The 23500-nt window shown below is 48.5% G+C and overlaps 1 protein-coding gene across 1 annotated transcript in view; it reads right to left on the bottom strand.

Annotated features, from left to right (window-relative positions):
• The window catches only part of TRIP4 (thyroid hormone receptor interactor 4), a 31406-nt gene extending 12425 nt beyond the window's left edge, over positions 1 to 18981 (bottom strand). Inside the window, exons 1-11 of the mRNA XM_084293644.1 lie at positions 18864 to 18981; positions 18130 to 18296; positions 17788 to 17924; positions 14747 to 14980; positions 13745 to 13823; positions 11867 to 11996; positions 11335 to 11550; positions 10663 to 10789; positions 9738 to 9925; positions 8434 to 8558; positions 7274 to 7365 (exon numbers count right to left, since the gene is read on the bottom strand). Of these exons, the coding sequence (XP_084149770.1) occupies positions 7274 to 7365; positions 8434 to 8558; positions 9738 to 9925; positions 10663 to 10789; positions 11335 to 11550; positions 11867 to 11996; positions 13745 to 13823; positions 14747 to 14980; positions 17788 to 17924; positions 18130 to 18296; positions 18864 to 18949 (1581 nt within the window). The 5' untranslated portion in view covers positions 18950 to 18981. The remainder of the gene's footprint in view (positions 1 to 7273; positions 7366 to 8433; positions 8559 to 9737; positions 9926 to 10662; positions 10790 to 11334; positions 11551 to 11866; positions 11997 to 13744; positions 13824 to 14746; positions 14981 to 17787; positions 17925 to 18129; positions 18297 to 18863) is intronic.
• Positions 18982 to 23500: the final 4519 nt, after the last annotated feature.

Below are 23500 nucleotides of genomic sequence, written 5' to 3'. Positions count from 1 at the left end.
ATCAGCTTCATAAAATCCTTACCCCTCGCTTTGAAACTCTGATTTATGGAAGGCCAGCACAGCCAAGCTCAGCAGGTGAGGAAGATTATTTGAACTTGGAAAAATCTGACTTTGGTGAGCGCAGCTCTGCGCGGATAAAGCGTCCACATCCCTGCCCTGCTTCATTTCAGCAACCGCCACTCCCCACCGTGACCCTTGCTGCTCCCTTGCTGCCACCCCCCGAGGCTGATGATGCCGGCGGCAGGCTGCCCGTGCTATCGATTCCCTCACACCAACACCACGCCGCTTCTCACGGGCAAAGGTGTGACAGAAGCAGGATGTGCATCCCAATGGCCTGTGTGCTCAGGGTTAGGGAATCGATGCCGTGCAGATGAAAGCTGGAGCAAGCACAGTCCCCGAGCCCTCGCAGGCTTATGGCAGCGGCTGTGTTTTGTAGCTGCCAGCTCCCTCCCCACCCATTTAGGGTCACCACCTAAAGCACGGTCACGGCTCAACCCAGTGGAACTAGGACTGGAAAGCCAGGGCTCAGGGCACCTGAGCAGCAGCCAGGCTCGAGGTTGATTTTATCTAAGCCTTGGTTTCAGGATTAATAAAAACCAAACAGCAAGAAGAAGGCAAGTATCAGTGACCACATCTGAAAGAAAAAAAATTCCCAGATCACTGACTAGTTTGTTAAAAATGGTAGCAGAGGCTAAGTCCACAGTCATCATTAATTAAGTCATATGCTTCAGCCTTGGCTTCGTTTTTTTTCCCTAGGGTCTATGAAACCAGAGGAGAGGGCAAGCTAGCCTCTATCATTCGATTTCTTTGGCATGTTAATGCATTCCTAAATTAATCATCATCAAGTGACAATCTCTCCTTCATCTTAACAGACTGAGCAGTGGCCTCAGTAAACCTGCTGGCTTATGCAAGGCAGCTGGAGCATTAGAACAGCCTCTGATGAAAACCAAAGCACTTCACATACGGAAAAACTCCCCCGTCTCTTACCATCTATAATCCAAACCAGCTGCATGCCTACTCCGCTCTGCTTCTCTAACCAAGAACCAGAGGTGCTTTATGCCTTGAGGAAGTACAGGGAGAAACTGAATAAAGATACGCGTCACCTGTAGGGCCCTGCAAGCCAGACTGATGCCTAACACCGCTGCATCTTGCAGCAGGCTGCACGTCAGAGACAAATTCAGCTCAGGAGAACTCAGGGACCTGTAAAGTTCAAAGGCCTTTCTGTCGGTTGCAATCATTAACAGCCGCCTAGATATCCTTCCTTCGCTAACAGTCTGATCTAGTCCTCAAAGCCCTGACACCCTGCTAAAAACCCTGCGTTGGCAGAGGTGCGATAACCAAGCCTCGGGAACCAGAAGGCAAACATCCCGCTGGCGGGGGCGAGCAAAGGTGTTTCCTGCCAGCACGCGCCGGACAGCCACACCACTACAAGGCAAAACATTTGTCTCGCTTGCAGCCCGTGCTAGGAAGCCTTTACGTCAGGGAGAAGGTCCTCGTGAAAAGCCGTACCTAAATCTCTACATATTTATACTGTTTTCCGAAGTACACTTCAGTGTACGCATTCACATTTCTCCCTCTCATTAACCTATTTCTTGGGAAAACACCACGAGCGTGCTATTGTTCCTCTATCTGCAGATAATCTAAAAAGGCGCCTTCTGGATGCTAAATACAGAAAATTTCTACCTCCCTTCTTCACTCCTGTAGGAGAAATTAAATCGAGCCCTGTACGCTTGTCGCCCAAGTCTCATTTTTCTGCTGCTATTTTCATTGGGGAGGGAAGAGGAGGACAAGAGATTAAATGTAAATTTCCTGAGGGGGTAAGAAGGAGCCTATTTAAATGATAGTTGCAATCTCGTGGCACAAAAATAGCTTAGACATGTTCCCTCGTGCAGATTTAGGACACTAAGCGATCACCTCGAAATGAAAAATAAACACTTTACTCCCGTCAAACGTAATTACCTGATATTTCAATCCAAGATTATAGCTACCGCTAGGTATCAGTATCTGTGTGCGCTTGCATTTAAAATAAGCCCAAACACACCTATCAGCTACTAAAATAGCAGCAACGGAAATGTTCTTTTTCCAGTTAAAATCACAGCCTCTCTGATCAAAGTCATTAGCAAAATGAGCGTGGACTTCAGAGCACGTTACAGCAGCATAAGCGTAAATCGTTCTGCGCTTGCTTTAGACTGGTGCCAAGCCCTGCCTGCACCATCCCGTGTTTCCCCAGTTACCGCTGCTGAAGTCACCGACACCTAATGCAGGAAAAGAAAGGCAGCTCCTTGCTCTGCTCGAGGTGTGGGTGACGTCAGCCCGCAGCAAGGAAAAGCGGTCGTTAACGCCCCGATCTTGACAGGGGAAAAGTTTCCAGGTCACCTTTCGCGCCGAGCAGCGTAACAAAGGGATCATTCTGATCTGAAGCAACGCTTTTTGGGTGGCTGCCATTAATAGGAGGAAATGAGTTCAGAAATGAGTCCAGAAGGCACTCCGAGGAGGTGCGAGATGTCTAAAGCTCCACTGGAAATACTGAGATTTAAGAGCCACACAGAGGATCTCCTGGCACCAGCTAACCACCCGCCCTCAGCAGCGGGCTGGAATCGGAAAGCAGCTTTTGCTCCACTCCCCTGTGCACAAAGCGAGCTACCCCGAGTGCCCTGGGTGGACTTTCCTACTCGGTAACAGCTTGGGCTCCGAGAGCAGCCTCTATCCAAAGATCAGAGCACAGCTTCGAGCTACGAAATTAGGTGTATGTAATCTCCGACAGGGAAGCAGTATTTTATTTTACACGCGGGAAAGGCACCCAGAGGAACTGATTTAAGTAGTCCACACAGTAAGTAGCACAACTGGGATTAGGGCAATGTCATCTGACATGATGCTGACTTTAATCACAAGGACATCTCTCCTCAGAAAACATCTTCCTCTGCTCCCTGCCAGCTACTGCATACGAGATCTTGTTCTGTCATCACTTTTCGCACAGCCCTGCAGATCTGCGGAGCACTTCAGCAAAGTCAATCTGCCTTCAAACACTGTGCACAGCGCAGAGCTGCAGGGCAGACCCCTCCAAAGGGGTTACGCGAGGCCAGACGTGTGTGTCCGGTAATAATGCGGATAAACAACCAGTCCCTAATAATAAAGGCAAGCTCTCAGGGCAGGGATTTGGTCTGACTCTGTTGGCACAGCCTTCTGTGAAAAGAGGCACCATTGCTTGATTCTGGTTTTTGAGCAAAGTGTAAAAAAATATTAAACGATGATAATGATAGAAAAATACCAGCAGGGTGCCACTAACATCTTCATTAACAACCTGACAGAGGACGCAAACAGCAAGGAAATTAAATCTGCAGATGGTACTAAACAGGGAGCGGATGACAGCATCAAAAGGACAGAGAAATAACAGAAAAGTCACAGGAGGGACAGACCAGGAAAAGTCTCCTTTGCTTATGGGAAAGAATGGTCATAAGAGTCAAAACCAAGTCCTGCGGCTGCTGAAAAAGGCAGGGCCACCATCAACAGACAATGAGCACGACAGGAAACTATTTCATCTTCAGCTGGTGGGTATAATCCACAAATGTGGTTTGCCCTGTACTTGTGAAATGGTTTCTTCTGGAAAACGCAGAAGCTTCACATAAAAGTTGGCAAAGAGGAGAGGTGTGAGCCTAAGCACAGCGCCTGAAAAGCGCTCTGCTGTGGCTTCATCTCCGAGAGGTCTCTGCTGCTGCACCACGGCACTTACCCGCTAACATGCTGCGGGTCTGCAGAAAATTGGCAGTGTTTCTGCGTGCTGTAAATGGGGGAAAAAAACAACGTTCTCCTTTCCTGCTCCCCCAGGAGCTCGGAGGAGTCTTCGTACACAAGAAATTGCTGGATTATGCTGCTGACAAGTGGCTTTGGTGCTGCTTGCTGATGAACCTCAGCTGAATCATCAGTGTGATCAACAGGGATTTCCTGCTCCCAGCGAAATCCAACTCGGATTTCTGAGTTGGCGCTGCACACATTTTCATCTTGCTAGCACTTGCAATTAAATTAATCTCAGCTTCTTTCAGATGCACTTGCTGCTCATGCTACTCCAAAAACACACACATTTTCTCAAAAACCCACTTCAGAAGGATGCTCACATCTCCAAATTCAATCTTACAAGCCAGAGAAGTGAACACTGCATATAGCGAGCCTGGAAAAAAGATTTACAAAAGCACCCAAAGAAGACAACAAATTAGGAATTATAAAAATCTTGCAATACAGGAGCAGCAAATAGCTGGTGAGTTGTAAATCTGCACGTGCCATGGCTTTGTGGCACCAAGGAGAGAAGAAAATCTCTTGCCTGTAGGCCTCGTAACAGAATATGCTACTCGTTTCCTACTACCTCTGCAGCCAAATGGTGTCAGCAAACTGGGAGGAATTTATAGGGAACATTATTTATTGCGAGGTTTCTCTGTGGGAAGAGTAAAGACTAGTTACCTATAGCTTGATTTCAAGATTTTAAGAAGCTGTGGCTGCCATTTTACCAATGCCTAAAGAACAAACTCACGAAGGAAGAGGAAGGATGGGGGTTGATTGTGCATGATACAGGGGGAAAAAAATCTTACACTGACCCCAGTGTCCTTTCCTCTTCCCTCTGCCAAGGTTTGCTCCCATACAAAGGCCACATACGTGCAGATTGTTGTAATCCAGTCCCAATGCTCCCTCTGCTGCTCGTACTCTAACCTCTCCCCCTTCCTGAGAAAACTGCCCCTGAATGAACAGATGCAGCCTCATCAGAAATATTCTCTTCATCTGTAGTTTCCAGGCATCTCTCCTAAATTCTGCTTGACAAAACCTCATGGGATCTGGGAAGGCCAGAAAAGCACTTCACGAGGAACAGCCCCCAGCCACTGATACCCCTCCAACTCTTCATGGCTAGAAGGCACCCACCAGCCCGGTGTGTTCTCCTCTGGCCCAAATAATCCATTTATTCTTTCTCTGAAGCCAGTCTTGTTCACTACCAAGCCCTACGTGTCAGTGTCTGGTGACTCCCATCAGACCAAACCTGAGCGGTACCGGGGCAGTGCAATGAACAGACACGATGCAGTATCGAGAGCAGCCCTGCCGTGTGTGGCACTAAGCACAGGCTTTGTAAGTTAATAAAATGCAGCCTGAGGAAAGCAGCTGCTCCATTTTTGGGGCATGGAGGCAAGTCACGGCATCACAGAACAGACTCAGAGCCCAGGAGGCCTCTGGACCTCCTGATCAAAGCAAGGTCAACACTGAATTCAAGCAGGGTCGCTCAAGGCTTTGTCCTGCTGGGTCTTGGAAACCTCTGAGGGTGGAGACCACACAACCCCTCTGGGCAAGGCCTGCTCTCACGGGGAAATATGGTGTCTTAAGTCACACTGAAACCTCATCTTCCAATTTACAACCTCTGTCCTCATCCTCCTGCCACATACATCAGGAAAGAGCCTGGCTCTGTTCCTCGGTAAGCTCCTGGTAGGCAGTGGAAGGTCTCTATGAAGTCTTCTTCCTCAGCCCATCCTCATAGGGTGCGTGCTCCAGCCCCTGACCACCTCGGAAGCCTCCACTGGACTCGTTTCAGTTTATCAGCCTGCTTTGTAAGCACAGCAATCCAGGTGTGGTTTAAATGATGCTGAGCACAGGGAATGATCACTGCTGAGGGCCGTAACCCTGCTGCTGATGCAGCCCAGGATGCTGCTAGTTCCAGAACTCCCCTTTACCCTCCAGGCCACTGCTAAATCCATTAAACAGGAGGTCTGAGGAACAAACCCAAGGAACACCACCCGCAGCTTGCCTCCAGGGAGGTTACAAGCCAACCACCGCCACACTTGGAGCTGAACGGCCCAGCCAGTTTTTAACCCTGGCAGTCCACCTCCCCAGGCTGTAATGGCTCATCTCGGATACATGCCTGTTGCAGCGGATCCCACAGACAGCCCTGCTAAATGCAGAGCAGGAGACATGCACTGCTCTAACTGTTTGCTCATAGAAGGCAGCCAGATTAATGAAGCATGACTTACCCTAGGTAAATCAACACTGGCTATTCCCAGTCTCTTTCGTGTGCTCCAAAATGGCTTCCAGGAGCCATTACAAGAGCTCTAGCAATTTCAAAGGACCAAAGTGATGTTGGCAGGCCTGAAGTGCCTGGGATCATCCCTCTTGCCCCTTCTAAAAATGGATGTAATATTCACCTTTCTCCAGGTATTGGGGTCCTCTTCTGATCTCCACAACCTTTCAAAGATCAGAGTGGCCTCAGAAAAGCATCTGCCAACTCTCTCAGCAATTTTGGATGTGCACCATCAGCGCCCACCGACCTGTACAGGCTGAGATTTCCAGACATTCCTAACAACACCCCTGCACTACGGGTAGCTGCTGTTCTCCTTGAACCTTGCCACTAGGGATAAGATCTTGGGGAGACCTCGTTGCAGAAGCCTCAACCGTACTTGTGTCCCTGGTCACCAAATCACCTGCTTCATTCAGCAGAAGCCCCACTTAAACCTCCCTTGAGTGTCTTGACCCACTGTATTCTCCAGCTTTCCCCCTTCACTGCACCCAGGGGCTCAGGATGTCAACAAATCACTGTAGTAACTGCAGTCTCTGCTGTCCACACTCAGGGAGTGGTTTGCTGTCCTCCAAAACCAGCCAGACAGGCACCTGACCCTTCCTAGTGCAGAGTCCTCCCCAGGATAGGAAGGTCAGCACAGTTATCCTGCCTGGCTAGGCAAAACTTTGAGGAATTCTTCCTGTCAAGATCCCATGAAGTTTCTTTAAGAGAAACAATCAGTGCTTTAGAAGTCGCATCCACATGAGATGTCAGCTCCCCGAATTTGCCAGACGAGGATAAAAACCAGAAATACATTAACGCATGCCCGTTTTCCACCGTTCCTCACAGCCGCAGCATTCTGGGGCACATCTGTCCGCGCAGCAAGGGAAGCAACAGCTGCCAAGAGCCACTGCAGCATGGTCTCTCAAGCTAGTGTTGGTTTAATTAAACAGCTACAAGTCCTTATTGAAAAGAGTGTCACAGTAGGTGAGACACTAGTTCCAACCCAGAAAGGCTGGCCAGAGACTGAGTCTTTATTAGTCCCCCACACCCTTCCAGAGCTCCTGAGACACGTTACCTTGCACAGCCGCTGGTTATCCACACAGGACTGTGTGGCAGCAGTGTCTTCTCTCATTGCACTTTAAGATTTTTATTCACCACTTTCTCCAGAGCATCTCACAGAAGCAAGTTACACTACTTTAAAAGCTTGCTGCTATTGCAGGCTTGTAAAGGTCTATTTGCTGTACTTACCTGCTCATTAAATTGCTCTTGTGACAAACAATCAGTTATGTCCACACAGCCTAGGAGGCACCCCGAGGGATAATCGCTTGGAAATTCCACATCTGCATCAAAAGAAACATCTTTTAAGGGCTCCATGTCCATACACACATAGCTGGGGTCCTTCCAATCCCCAGGTGCCCTTCACTCCCTCCGTGCACTTGTACTTTCTGAAGCACAAGAAAAAGCAATTTTAACACCCTGTAGCTCTTTTTTTCCATTTTTGGAGGAGAAAGAGCACGCTGCCCAGGACGGCCTAGCACTAGGCCTCTGTCATAAGCCACATGTGCTGATAGAGTTAAAGGGTGTGCACAGCTCTCCTCACACATCCTGAGCCTGGCATGTGCCAGGCTGGGGGTTTTCATCCGAGTGCCCTGCTCTCAAGCTTTGATGCTCCATTTTACCAGTTTGTCTGATAGCTTGGGGGGGTCTTAAGTTATCAATCTGCCCCAGCAGCCCACAGACAGCAACAGTCGAACATCCACGCAGCCCCACAACCAAAGCACTCATTTGCTTCCAAGCACAGCAAGGTTTCACAAAGTAAGCTTGCACATTGAAGCAAATGAAGAGGAAGGGTCGAGAACAGAATGAAGCTCAGGATCCTCACCATGACAGGATGAGGGCTGGGAGAAAGAATTACACACACAACCTTCTCTGCTTAGCTTCTGAGAAAGGAACACTGCACAAACAGGCCCACGTGAGAGAATAGCGCCACAGTAACCTGCAGCTTTTCCATCCTGATTCCCGTAAGGTCAGAACACATGAAAAGCCTTTAACATCACTGGGAACAGAAAGAAGCACAAGCCACTTCACACACACACAAGCACACACTCAGTGTCTTATTGCGTGAGCCCAGGATAAAATAAAGTCCTTTGCTGTCAAAAGTTACCACAGAAGTCAGGTGCAATTTGTCAGTGTTTGTGCTTGGAAAATCTGACCAGTCTAAGGACGAGTTAAATTCTGCTGCCGTACCGATTCAGCTGACGAAATGCAGAAAGGATGAAGAGAATTTCAAGAACAGAAGGTTAAAAAGTGAAGCAGTAATAACTGCTCAGCAGAGAGGGCTTTCTGATACTGCTCATTACGTGGCTCAATGTACCAAATAATACAAAGATCCAAGGAGAGAAGTTCACCTTTCCGGAGCAGCATTCTGTAGGTGGTCTCCAGTTCAGAGATCTCCTGAGGGGAAGGTCTTTTAGCAGTGGCTGCAATCCATAACCGCCCTCTATGAGATGTGTACCAGGTCCTGCCCTCCACCCTAGAGAACAAAGGAGAATTTAGGACTTAAATTTCAACAGAAATCCCACACGGACAGATTTTCAATCTATAGCTTCTCTATGTAATTCCTGTTGCTAAGCATTGCCCTGACTACATAGACCTCAAGCAACTCATCAGCACTACAGAGAAAAGCTGAGAGAGGCAAGAAATAATGCCACAAGCAGAGCATGTCCTCATTCCTTGAGAGTAACAGCAAGAAGGGACATCAATCCCTTGCAAACACAACAGCATGTTGAATGCGAGCAGGACAATCTGCTCGTACAATTTGCTTTCAAGCTCCAAAAGTTGCGCGCAGTGAGCATGCAGTCTAGGGACTAATAAAGGACCACACGTCTGTATGAAGCAGTCGTTAGCAGCGGCTCTCGGGGATCCCAGCATGGGCACTCAACATCAATGCTGCGGCTGTATCAGAGCAGCTGACAGCATCCCCAGCCCACCTCGATGCAGCTACGATCTTTGGCATCTTCAGCTGGAGAAGTGAAAACGCTTTGCTCTCTAACATGAAACATTCTTTGAAGGAAAGGAGAATAAAGACTAAAGAATCCTTGTTCTACATTAATGGCAGGAAAGGAGAGTTAACATGCCAGAGGTGTCAGGTTGAAGGATTCTCTTTGGAATCCGATTCCTAGGCCAGAGGGTGATGGCAAGATGTGGGGTGTTGGGTTTTGGGTGAGTTTTTTTTGATTGTTTTCTATGACAGAAGTCAGTGCCACTATCAGCTTATTTATGATGGACAAGAAGACCAGATTTTCATCTTATTTACCTTTCAAGTCACAGAAAGGTATACCCTGACTATACTCCAGAAACCTCAGCCTCTCTCTAAATTTACCCTATATAAGAAGCTTCTACCTTACAGCTTAGCTCCTTTCACGAAAAACAGATTCACCAGCATTCTCCAACCACCAGTATGCTGCACAGACTTCCCGTATGTGCACAGCTTCACGTTTTACACATCCCTCACAGTTGTTTTCCTCTCAAGAAAAGGAATGTTTCGAATTAGAGTGCTAGATAAGCCCGTGGATTAACAGCTGGCAAAAACCAGCTCTGTACAGTCACTGTACAAAGCGAGTCCGCAAAGGTTCTCTGAGGAACTTCCCATCTTGCAAGACATGAAGCAAGAGCTGATAAGGGTAAGCCACAGTTCACACCACCCCTTTACCTTTTGATTCCTCTTATGAGCAAGGACGCCCAGGGCTGGTGCATGCTGAGGCACCAGCCATCGTCGGAGATCTCCTGTAACTCTCGATCCTGAATCCGCAACCTGTTCCGCTCCGAGCCAAGCTCATCTCCAGCATCCACGGACCGCATGGCTTTCCTGTGTGGGAGCAAACCAGTTTGGTCCACCCACTTCAGCGTTCAAAATAAACAAGAAAAAGGTTAGTACCCCTCTAGTAACAACGTATATATCTACCAAGCGCAAATACTATTTGACGTTTCCCTTTGCTTAAGGACAGTGCTAATATTCTTACAGGGATCATTCTTTCTTCCTTACAAGCAGAATGCCGCACTTACACGCCACACTTTGGCAATAGGAAAAGCAAGGTAGTGAATCCACTGTGTGGCTCTTCTTCCTTTCTATTCATTGCAGCTAAACAATGGATTTAAAGGAAAAAAATGCATGCTGGTGTCTCAAAGTATTCATAGGAAGATACAAAAAAAAGCATAAATTGCAGCTGACAACACCCAAAACTGGTAATCATCCAGCTTCCAAAATGATGGGTATGTGCTAAGCATGTCATGATGGAAGTGGAATTAGAGGCTAGAGATTATGCCCATTGAGAACTGGAAATGTGGCAGAAAAGGCTTCATTAATAGAGCTGCAAAGTGACGCTGCCTTAGGAATTCTTCCAAATTCCTGAAGAGGAGGCAGGAGACTACAACCCAGATAAACCAAACCTCTCAAGAGCTGGGAACAGAGTAGGGCACTGGCAAACTTCTATCTCCAACTCAGATGGAGAATGAGGATCTCTGAGACAGGGGAGGAATGAGGAGCTACTACAGACATGCTAGAATTCACAATTCTTAAGCTCAGCTCTCCCATAATTAGCCAGCTCTCTGGTGTAAAATATTCATCCCATACTGACCAAAGGAGCAGGCTGAAGAAGACGGGGATTCACTAAAACACCAGAATTCGGAGTCATCTTTGCTTCTGGGCTCCCAGCTGACTTGCTCAGTGTGCCGCTATTAATGGCTTCAATGGTTTCATCCAGTCTGCAAACACAAACAAGAGGCATGAGAATTCCCTGCTTCCCTCTGGCAACATCCCCGTCCTCCCTGTGCAAGCAATTCTGACCCAAGGCATTTATTTCTTTTTTTTTTGTTGTTGTTGTTGTCTGGTTTTTATCACCTCCCCTAAATTGATAATTTCCTCACTTAATTTGAGCAGCCAGTCTTATCTACCACAGAAACTCAGCCTGGTTGGAAACTGTGACTACTTGGTTCTGGTGAGATAGTCCTGCAACATCTCTTTCCAGAGCATTTATTTTTTATTTATTTTTAACAGTGCCAGCTCTGTGCAAGTCTCACACAGGTGGCCATCTCAGCAGACCTGTGCTGGAAGAGACATTGCAAGTCAAAGAGACCCTCGAAAAGAAGAGAATGGAGGCATGCATCCTAGCATGAGAGGTGCCCTTCAAGAGAATGGCGTGTTCAGCTTTCCTTACGCTTGCTCATCTGGATTCAGCCAGACCCCCCTCTGTAATGATTTTCACCTCCCTGCTCTGAGGCATGCTTTTGTGCTGCCAGTTCTCACTCACTTGCTGTGGTATTCAGCCATCCCGCTGTCCTCCTCCAGGATCTGTCTACCAGCAAAGTCGATGGTGATTTTTCTGGCAAGCCGGGAGGCGTGGCGCAGCTCCCGCAGCTCCTGCTCTCTCTTCTGGAGGGCCTCCCTTTCTTGCTTGGACAGCCACTGGTTGGAGTCCGTAGCAAAATAATCCGATTCATCGTCAATGACCTGGGTTCGACGCACGCTGGCAAGAAACAAAATGTGACGGTAGATCAGCACAGCAGGACAGGCACGCAGCGCTGCCTGCCCCAAAGCTTCCCTTCTACCTGCTCCCTCCAGAGAGCTGGACCGTCACGGGCACAGCACAAGGAAATCCAAACAGGACACATTTCAGGGGCTCACTCTTGTTTCAGTGAATGTGAGCGCCAAAGTCCAATGTTAAGGTGTTTGTAGCTACTGCCCAGGTTTTATATTACGGAAGGAACTCCATAACCTTTCTGTTAGAGGCAGCTTTGCCTGCCAGATAATTTAGTTCACCCTAGTCACAGCTAGTACCTTACCTTGTCCTGTCAAACTCTAACAACTTGTCTTTGTGTTTCACAGCCATCTCCAGGCCTGCTTTGAATCTAGCTTCTTGCCGAGGCAGTAAGTCTTTGCTTATGGCATCCAAATTCCCTGAATTTTCAGCACCTGAGAGAGAAAATAAATCACAGTTCGATATTCAGGGACAGGATACTTGTTTAAAGTCTGGTCTTGGTGGGGCTGGCTGCAGAAATGCCCCCTAAAACAAATGCCATTCAAGGAATGAAAAGAGGCACCAAGATCAGCACCTTTCTAAATCAGGTTTTGATTTTCCCTCTAGCCCCTTTTCACAGACTCCTTCCTCCAAAGAGGAGAAAGCACTTGAATGCCAGTGACAATGTCAAGGCAGTGTTTAGAGAAAAAAAATCTTAGTCTTTGATTCTCTGTTAGCCTTTCCCTAACAATTTGGTCAATGCAAACTTTGCCCATTGTCAACTGCAAGCCAAATTACCTCCTAAGCATTGTTACTGCTACAAAGAGACTCTTGGCCACAATAGATCGCTGCCAAACGCTAGTTGTGCACAGAGCAAGCCTTGCATCTGCTGCTGTATGAGCTTCTCACAAATGAAATCCTCCCCCAGTACACCTCAGCAGGTTTTTGAGACCAGCTATTGTTAGAGGAAGAAATATATTCCCAGCAATGATCTCTTATTTCTTACCATTTCTGGCAAGGAGCCAAAACCCAACCAACCAAACAAAAGGAGAGAAGGTCTGCCTCACAGCCACAATGGAACAAGCCAATGCATTTCACAGAAGCAACACGCAGCACAACGCCTTTATTTCAGGGAAACAAAAGGCCTGTATTCCTCTGTCTCCACCAATCCCCATTTTTCCACTCCCGAGCCAAACAGCTATCCACATTTCAGCCTTCACCTACACAGATAACGTAACAAAGCAAGGCCCAGCAGAGCAGAAGCGGAGGCCAATAAAACATGTAAGAAAGTGGGATCCTGAAGCACAACAGGCTCTCTACAGGAAGATTATAAACAGACTGACTCTGACCAGCTATTATTCCCGAGGACTTACAGGACCTCCTGCAGCTCTACTCAGAAATTGACACCGAGACCCAAAGTAAATACTTCCCCAGTTCCTCAGCAAAGTTTATTTTTCAACCAAGAACATTGTGACCTTGGCCATATTTCAACTAAACTCAGACAAACATCCCCATAACACATAGGTCTTCACTGGGAGACTGGGTATTATTTCCTTTTGCTTTCCTTGACTCTGTTTTTATTTTTAGCTCCCAAGATAAGTGTTAGATGAGAAAAACCATTAGAAAATATTAACCAACACCTCTCTAGACCCAGCAAATCAGATAGCAGCACTTCATCTTCCACAGCACACATTCCACATGGGACTTATCCTCATTTTCAAGGACTGCTGCAGCGATCCAGTTCGTATGATTGATTCAGGAATGCCTAACAAGCAGCCCTGGGGCCTCTGGGTAAGGACGTTATATGCTGCCATCTGACACTGGCACTTATCGCCTCTGCTGAAGTCCAGAAACGCTGCCGAGCGGACACAACGAGCCAACATCCCAGCTACCCTTGTACACCCGGCAGCAGTGGGGGCAAGTGGCTCAGTGAAGCCTGAAGCAAACACAGCTCACAGCCTGTCCTGGCAATTTATGTCCCAGACAAACATTGAGGTGCCAGCTCATGAGAAAATATTTCCCTTTGGTTTTGCTGGCAGTTCTCTGTAACTCAGGTGAACAGATCTAAACACCTCATACATCAAGACACAGACACTCATTCCTTCACGTCAAGGCAAGTCCAACAAGTAGCAGAGCGAAGCACAGCAGGGCTCCTGCTGCTGCACGAGGGATTGGATTTATTACTTTACAGCTTGCTACTAACCTGCCATGAGCTTCTTCAGCAGCTTCTGGCTCTTGTTTGAGTCCCGCTGAAGAATGTCCTGCTCTTCTTTAGTGCATACCTAAGGGGAAAAAACAAACAAAAACAAAAAGACTAGAAAGGACGTTGCATGCATGACCAGCATCAGAGCTCAGGGCAACTGTTCAAAGAAAGCTGTTTAAGGTGGCCAACATAGCCCATGTCCTTCCTCCTTCTGCATCATCTATATGGGCAGAACCCTGAAGGCTTGCTCTTTACTACAGTCCCTGAAATCTGTACAGCCTGCCTTTAATTGGTTCCGTGGGCAGACACACTGCTGGGGTCTCTCAAAGGACAAGAAATGCACTCTGAGCTTCCCTGAGCAGATAAGCAATGCTTAACTCACAGGTCCTTTCTCTTGGTTGACCATTGGGAGTTAAATAGATCTTTGAAAAGAAAAACAAATCTGATTTCTAATGTTTTCTTCAACCAACCAACGTTTCCACCCTGCTGAAATTAACCTTACTGAGCCTGCAGTCCTTACCTTGCCCCCTCTCTCACAATACAGGACACAAGAGACATCCCAAATGACGCACACAGCGCAAGTGCTGAAGGAAACAGCATGCTACCCTGGCCACATCTTCTCTCCCTTACAAGCCTAGCATGGCTGCGCCCAGGAAGCAGCTGAAGTCTCACAAGTGTTTTGGACACTGCTGCACAGAAGACTGCCATAAATCAGGCAAGCTTCAAAGCGATGCAAATTATAAGGGCAACCTCTCCACTCTCTGAAGCCGCACGTCATAAAACCAACACAAAAGTGACTTAAAACCACAATGGTTCTTCTTCCCCTGGAAGGAGATGGTACAGGTTCTTTCCTGCACAGCTTCAGATTTTGGAGCACGTTGCTAAGGGAGCTTTGATCTGAGAGGAGCGGCTAATTCAGCCCCACACCATTGCAAAACCCCGAGCAAACCCCGCTGCGTTCCAGCATGGCAAATAAAAAAAACAAAACACCTCATTACTAACCAGCGAGCCACAAAACAAGCAGGGTCCGGAGCCCTCCTGCTCACAGACAATGCGCCCGCAAACCAAGCAGTTGTTGATGAGCTTGTGCTTCTGACCCAGGCACTCACAGGCGTGACGGCCGGGGATCAGGACTGCCAGCCTGTCTTGCCCTTCCTTGGTATACAGGCTGACATATTTGGCCTTCTTCTTACAGGAATTGTTGCTGCTGCTGACTCCAGCATTGTTCTCCTGTGCCTGAGAAGGAAAAATAAAATGAACAAACTGTATTCAGACTGTAATACCAGTAGCAAAGAGACAGGCATTGACACTTGAGCAGGCTGGGGAGACTCAGATAATCATTATTCCACCTAAATGGAATGAAACTGCCCCAGATTCACATCAAGACAACTGAAAGGCAAGCTTGGACCCGCCAGAAGCGGTCCAAGAGCTCTTAACAAAGCAAGGACATGAGGATGTTGCAGGCCCATTTGATCTCTTTGCTGCCTCTGAAAGCTGAAATTGCTTGGGTCTAGAGGCAGGTGTGCTGCCTGCCCTCTGGCCTGGTGTTATCAACCCTCTGGTATTTCACAGCTTCAAACAGCAGCTCAGCTACTCCCAGACACGCACTCTCACGAGCTATTTAGATTACAGCAACCCCCTCTTTGTAACTGTGAAGTCCTGCGCGCTCCTGTCCCCAGAAACAGAGGTGCTGCTGGCAGGTGGGACCTCGTCCCTCGCAGCCAGCTCACCAGCAAGAATTATTTGTGTTTTCCACCCAGCACAGCCACTGGAGCAGAGGTTTGCCATGCCCTGCACGTTTGAGTTTTTTGCTGCAATGTAAAGTTTTCTCCTCATTCATGACTTGGCATCAGCGATGCTATAATTCACCGCTCTGAGTTGCGATCAGGGACCACGCGTATAGGTTTTGGATTAGGCTGAAACAGAGAAATCCTGATCAGAAATGAAGTAAGATACTTTAGACAATGGCTGAATTAATAACCCGACGGTGGAATTCTCTATTTTCTCCCTCAGCTTCTCCATCTTGATCAAAGAAACAAATCATTCCCCCACCCACCTGACATCTCCAGCAGGTATCAGCTGAGAAACGAATAGGTCTGGAGGAGTTAATCCAGCGCAGAAATCATTCCAGGGGGACAGAACAAAGCCACATCAATTCTGCTACTGTTTTTTTCTGGCAATACTCAAAACCAGATGCTTTGAAAATAAGCCCAACAGACTGCAGGCACAAACCCATCTCGTAACACTAGTTGAGACTGGTTTCAACCAAGAATTACACACTAGCCATGACCAAGAAAAACCAGGACTTACTGCCCTTGCCTATTTCAGCAAGCATCACCCCTACATAAATGCACTCTCTAGCCTTTACTTGCCCTGTCTGTGACACTTGAAAATCCTCTTGCAGCTCAAGCACAGCATCTCTTTGCCCCTCTCAGTGATAGTAAAGAGGATTTCTAGGATCCAGAACAACTGTTTCTTTCACCCCTGAACTCCCTCCCTCCTCGCCGCACGCTCGAGGATCGCCCCACTCCCTGACACAGCTTCTTGCTCCCATGTCGCTTTTCCCAGCGATGGCATCGAGCTATGGCTTTAGGACACCTCTTGTCCTGACTGCTTTCACCAGCTTCCTCCACTCCCTGCTCTCAGCCACACTACTGGTTTAGAGACAAGGAGACAACACGTTTCCAGTTCCCCCAGCTCTGCCCAATTGGCTTTGTTGCCACTATGAGATGCAAACGCTACTACTCACAAGAAACAGAAGCAGATAAAGCAACCTTGGTTAGCAAACCTTGACAGAGCTTTCTCAGTGTTTTTACTAAGTTAAAAGATAACTGCAACGAAATGGCACGTCAATGTCCATTTTTAACTGCACAGTCCCCAAAAAAAAGTTTGTTTTTTTAACCTCTACAAACATTTTAAGCACTTGCACTTTCCCTACTTCAAAAACATCAGTTTAAAAACATAACTAAATTCCACTATTTAGTCAGGTGCAGCCCTGGCTTTTAGGATTCGGATGATGCTCCACAGCTTCGTGGCAGGGTTGCACCTGGGTAAATCACAGGGTTCAGCTTTGAGATGTACAACGCGCTTTACGTTTGTGGCACAAAGGACACTAAATCTCACTGCAAATCTAACAATGCAAGTCCATCACAGCACACTTCCACACTCTTATTTCCACAGAGCACACTCGTATGCTTCAGACAGCGACACGGTGATCTGCTGCATTCGATACAGACCAGGAGCAGCTCTCCAGCTGGATCCACCTACAGAAGGAGCTCAGGTTCCCAGCAAGTAGCTCTAACACCCTGGGTCAAAGCCCTCTATAGAAGAAATAAAAATCCAGAAACTCAGTCTGGGCAACTACCACAGTATTTGACCTCAGATCTCCACATCTGATGTGCTCACACTCAGAAACAGTGCTGTTGAATGGAAAACAAGTCTGCTACCAAATGTGTTAACTAACAAAAAGAAAGGCAATGAACACTTGCTGCATGGGTTTGTGCTGCCTGGAAGCTGCAGGATTCTCATATTTTGAAAGTTCTTTTGTTGGAATTTATGCACACTTCAAACCATTTGTCCACGGAATCAAACAGCGTCTCAGGAAGGAAACAGCCAAGCCAGACTGCCAAACCAAACCCAGCCTCAGCTCTCAGGTTCCTCTGCCTGGCAGTCATGGCCTCCTCTCTGCAGCAGCAGGAGCCTGGCAGCCAGAAATGTGTCAGCTGTCAATTGGAGCTTTATTTGGTGGGACTGGCAAGTTTTAAATTGAGCAAGAAGGAACATTTCACCCACATGGTGGATTTCTTAACTCCATAACCTTCAGAACTCCACTCTCACCCTTTCCAGATCTTTTCTCTGCCCTGTGGCAGTGAAAGGCCCCCAGATGCCTAGAGACAGACAGACAGACACACAGAGCACAAACACTGCCTGTCCAGATTGCAGTCAGCTTCGAATCAAGCCGCTGCACCAGAGTGACCACCCTTCACCACCCCCTGGGACGTGCCACCCCACACAGCCGGTGCTTACGTGCCAGCTGCACCCACCTTGGCCAGGTCGATGGGAGTTTTTACTTCCTCCACAGGTGTGCTTGGTTCCACATACGCAGGTGTTTCCTGTTTGTTCCTGCCTTTGCGTTTCCCCTTTTTCGCTTGGTCTCCAGCCCGAGGTGCTTCTGAAGTCTCTGGAAGTCCACAAGCACAAAGAAAGGCTCGGGAACTGACAGCAAGAGGAATACGTCCCTGACCTCCCACGTCCAGCTGGGGAATGAAAACTGACTCCACAAACAGGATCAGCCACTGCCGTTCATGGCAAAGAATTGTCTATAAACAGAATAACCGAGGCAAGCTCACTTGGTTTTACAATTCCTCCCTCCCCATACCACTCACCATCCTTTTTCCGATACGCTGGTAAGGGCTCAGAAGGCAGCTGTGAGGATTTCCGCCACCGGGACAGCAGCTCTTCTACAAACCGACTCTTCTTCCCTTCGGTCCCCTGAAGGAGGTCAACGACATACTCCCGGATCTCGTCCTCATCTGTTATTGACAAGATGTAGCTGCAAGGGGCAGAGAAACAGGTAAGGGGGGGTTGGTTCTGAGGAAACCCACGGCCTGATCCTGTAAGTCCTACTAGTTGCATATGCATCTCTCCTCCTTATAACAGGTTTCTATGTGGTTTATGGTAAGGAAAAGGCTTTCCAAGGAAAATACTGAGACAGACACTTGGGGAAATCCCTTATGGCTTTCCCTGAAAAATAAAAAAAATGGGAGGGGGGGGAATGAGCTCTTTCTTCCCCCGTTCCTGGGCGAATTGACATTGCCACTGCCCCTTCTGCCAAATAATAAACACCTCTCACTCAGACATTGCTTCCTCTCATACAGCACGCAAAAATAAGTAAATAAAAATAAAGAAAGAAGGAAACCAACGACAAGCTCCTCGTTAACCACATAACTCCCCCTCTCCCCTCCCTGCCACCTCCCGTCTCCAGGGCCACCCAAACCACCACCACCAACCCCCGGCGCGGCTCTAAAACAAACGTTTCCCGTTCGTGTCAGCTGCAGAGGCTGAGGAGAAAGAGGGAGGAAGCCCAGGAGCACCAAAGGCCGAAGGGGGGTTGCCTCACCGCACCACCTCCTCGCCCACGTCCAGCCCGAAGTCGCCGCGCAGGTGCTGGACGCACCAGGCCAGCAGCGGGCTGCGCGCCGCCATCTTCTGCCGGGGGCCGGGAAGCGCCGCGCCCGGCCGCTCCCCTCAGAAACGCGGCCGCGGCGCTGCCGTTCCGGGCCCTTCCTAAAACCAACCCCACACAGGGAGCAGTCTCTCGTTGTTAGCGTGTTTGTGGTGTATATAGATGGATATACGTGTTTGTGTTTCCGTCTCAAAGGGTTTGCTGCTTTGGGCAAGGCAATAAGCAGCAGGTGGGCTCCGCAGCCTGTGCCCGCTTTTCGAAAAGCAAAGACGCCCAAAACAAAGTGGTAACGCGTGATTCTTAGCGCACGGGTCTGTGCCGTGTGTGCCAGCACCAGGAGGTGGAAGGGAATGGGGAAATAATCCACCATTAAAGGAAAAAAAGCCAACACTAAAAGCTCAATTAGGCAAAGAGGCGTTAATGTGAACAAAAAAACACTTTTAGATAAGGGAGCAATAACTGTTGGAAAGGGAAGGAGGGAGGGTGTTTGCAACCATCCTCTGCTGAAACACGGGGCACGTTGCAGAAAGGGAGTGAGATTTCTTTATGACACAAGTAGCAGAGGTGGCACAGCGAGGCCCGCGGCTGCCCACGCCTGCAGGGCACAGCTGGGAGATTCATATCAGGGAGACCACCATAAACATTTCGGAGCACAATCGTCCACTGAAACCACCCCTCGGTGTCTGGGCTCCATGCGTGGTGGGCCAAATGAAGAGCCAGCCTTCCTCAGGCAGAGCAGTTCTCCCCCCCAGTCCCCGTGTGCCCGCCAAGCATCTGGGAACCACTTGAAGCCTGGTGTTGGAAACGAAGTGCAGTCTTGGACCCAAATGTGACACGTTGTGGGGCTTTCCATGCTCCTAGCCAGGGTGGCTCTCTGACTTCTTTTAAAAAATGCTGTAGGCAGTCAGCAAACTGTTTGGAGCTGAGGCTTCCACATCTGCGAGTGCCTTGGAAGGGAACAAACTTCCCTTGCTGGTGTTGGCGGCACTGCCTGGCAGCTGAGCACAGCCATCAGGGCTGGTCACAGCGGGGAGCAGTGTCACTCCTTCTCCTCTGTCAGTTCATCCAGATTTGCACTGTTTAAAAAAAAAAAAAAAAAAAAGAAGGTGGAACAAAGTTTGCGTTTGGTTGGAAAAATAACGATTCCTGTCAGACACCTCCCACAGAGAAACAATAGCATCATTGCTCCGAGCCAAGCACAGGCTGGGAAACAACTGTGAGAGCGTGATTGTGCCCTTAAATTAAGTGACAGGGAGGAAGGGAAGTGCCCGCGGAGCAGGAGAGGCTGATGCTGCCTCTGGGATGGAGCTGAGCTGCCAGAAGTGCGAGGAGCCGGGACAGAGGGCAGCGTGCCCTAAATCTGCTCCAGCATGGGGGCGGCTGTGCGAGGCAGCACTTAGCCTCAGCTCCCAGGCTGTGCCTCAGTGGAAGGGCAGCCCTGAGGAGAGCTGGCTGCCACCTCCTGCCCGGGGACCCACTGGAGCTGCTTGGCTTGGCCAAGAGACCCAGCAAACAGCTGTGGCAAGAACAGGAGGCTTTTGGCAGTGCTCTGGGCTGTGAAGAGAGAGGGGCCAGGGGCACACTGCCCTGGCAGGAGGAGGTGGGTGCCCACCTGCACCCACACATGGCCAGGGTTCGGTCCTCCTGCAGAGCTCTGACCCAGCCGGCTGGACCTTCATATCCTCAGAGGAATAATGTCTTGCTATGAACAGTCTCTTCTGGTGAAACTCAGCTTCGGTATCCAACGATCTCGGGGGGTGCCTAAAAATGGGTGCGGTAATTGGTAGTTGAGACAAATTCTCTGTGCTCAGACAGGCTGTGTTTGCATGAAGGCAGCAGCAGCGCGAGTCTCCAGAGCTGTCAGCCCTGTTTCAGAAAAGCTTTGGGGACTGCCAGCAAGTTCTGTGTTTCTGAAACAATTGCTGTACCTAGCTGACACTTCAAAGATCAACTTGTAGTCAGTGCTACCGACTAAAGAGGTAACGGTGTGAAACATTCTTTAAGGCAATATCTCTGTTCTCTTCTCAAAGAATGAGTGTTTCGCAAATACAGATAACCCTAAGCTGTTAGGGAAGCCCTGTAGGAAGCTTTCCCAAATTATCTCGAAGGCCCTGCAAAGCAAACGAACAGAAAGACTTTTAATTGCCTCCTACCTCTTGGAGAAATTAAAGATGCTTGTGCTCTAGTGCTCCAAAGCCTTCTCCTCTTCCACTTGCAATTTGTTTGCCTGAGTTAGGACTGGGTGCTGAAAACACTACAGAGAATACTCAGTGCCCTTCTAAAACAATGTACATCCTCCCAGGGCGTTCTGGAAGAAGCAGGAGCCGTACTTACTCAATTCTGCAACTTTTTTTTTTTTTTTTTATCATTATTGGAGCCTTGCAAGCAGCTGCTGGTCGAGTCCTGCTAACTCTTGCATTGCTAACACTTCTTACAGAGCTCAGCCCCTGCCACCGGACTCTGCAGAAGATGACACGTCCTCTGAAGAAGAGCAGGTGTGATCTGACCCCGACTTCAATAACACATTGCGCCCTCTGTATGTTTATGTAGTTTTTTTTTGTTCAAAATGTTGTTTCCATTGGTTATTAAACTTAAGAATTGTTATGGCTTATGTCCAGCTGTTGAACAGAACCAAAAGTATAAGTTTTACAGAGCACAAGAAAATTGCGATAAAATTATTGTGAAATTAATATATGTTTTTGAAGCTTAGCATTCAGAATGAGTCACTGCTTTAATTTTTACCTTGCTTCCTTGACTTCCTCAGTGACTCCTGCAATTATCTTTTAATTGCTTTTTGCTTGTCTGAGACTTGCATGATCATGCTGCTTCTGTTTTTAAAATGCAGATCTCTGATTTTCTAATACACAGAAGCATTCTGAAAGTCCATCTGTCATGTCTTTATTGAATTAGAAATTGTTAATGACAACCTCTTTTTCAGAATAGGGGAAAGCTGGATTTGGAATGGGACACAAAAAAGGTGAGGTGTAAGGGGAGTTGTCACTTGCTAACATCTTGTACCGCATCCTGGTACACAAACACAGTGTGTGCACATTCCAGGGAGCAGCAGGCTGAAAAGATGGGCTTGGGGATGGGGCCAGAGCCTCAGATCACTTCACTGGAGGGAGACACCAAGTACTCATCTGTTTTAAAGAAAAATAAATTACTGCAAAAGGTTCTGAGCTCAAAAGAGGATGTGACTCTTAATTAGAGTGGGCTACTGCAGCATGCTGCTGTGAGGAGCCCTGTCCTCTCTCTGCTGAGAGGAAAGAGGATCCTTGCCACCCCTCACAAGCTGTTCGGCCTGCTGGAGGTTAAAGGTGAGGTTGAATTAAAAACCAGCTGTCTTGTTCTAATGTTTGTCCCAGGGGAAGAGTAGCGCAGCTACTCTTTGGTTGCTCTGACGTACAGGTCATTGAAGAGCTGAAATCGTGTGGTGTTGAAAACAAATTCAAGATGAGGATAAACTGGCTGTGTGCCTGTGCTTTGTGTCACTGCACCACACGACAGAGATCCTCCCGTGCTGTGGGACTTCCAGCACTTTGGGGCAAACACTATTTTCTAGAGAACTTCTTAGGAAGAACCATCAGCTATGTTATTATTGCTACTATTACTGTGAGGTAGTATTCACTTTTGAGTTTCAGGTTCCTGAGGCCACTTCTCAATTCTTTTAAGTTTAAAGGATTACTTGATAGCAATACTGTCTTGTTTAAATCCAGATGAACGCTGCTACTTTTTTAATGTGGAAGGAGGAAAACACAAAACTAGCTAAAATCCAGGGGTCTGAGTGCCCTGCGTAAGGAGGTTCAAAGATTTAGCTAACAAAATAGGAGCAAGCAGGTAAATGCCAGCAGATGTAAAACCAATCACTGTGTCCCAGCACCGGCTGATTTATTAATCTCAACTCATTGACACACGTACAAACAACACCCACAAAGAAAACAAAAAAGAAATACCCCGCGCTGACAATAGATGTCAGCAGCATCTCCAGCTATCAGGTACTGGGCCGTGCCGGTGCTTAGGGCAGCGCGCATTTTGCCCTTTTCTGTACCAAAAAGGTGTCGGTGCTGGGAAGGGATCTGAAGGCACGTAGGACAGCGGCCTCGTGTAGGCGATACGTGCGGGACGTGTAAGCAGCGGGGTGTGGAGCTGCTGGCTGCTTCCTGAGGCTCGGCATTTCACAGCAGGTAACGGTGCCCCCAAAATCCCCCATTTTGCTGCCTAAATCGCTGCGGCTTTCCCAAACGTGGCGCAGAAGGGAGCTGTTCTCATCTCCGACACGGGGAGCGTTCTCCAGGGAGCCCGGGCTGCTTTGCCGAGCCCTGATCTTGAGAACACCCCAGCTGCGAGAGCGCGGAGGAGCTGGAAACAGCAGGGAGGAGACGGGGAGAGCCCGCTGGGGGCCGGCAGCTTCCGCATAGCAACCGCGCGGCGTCGCCATGGCGGGCCCGGCCCCCCCCCCCCCCTCACTGCCCGGCCCGGAAGCGCTGCGGGCCGGCCCCGCCGCTTCCCTGCCATGGGGCGGCGCCCGCCGGGGCCGGGCCCCGCCGGTTGTTTCCGGGTCAGCGCCCGCC

This window comes from Netta rufina, assembly GCF_964035555.1.
Source record: "Netta rufina genome assembly, chromosome: 11".
NCBI classification, from domain to species: Eukaryota; Metazoa; Chordata; class Aves; order Anseriformes; family Anatidae; genus Netta; species Netta rufina.
The sequence above is the reverse complement of the archived record's forward strand: the minus strand, read 5'-3'. Positions and strand labels throughout refer to the sequence as shown.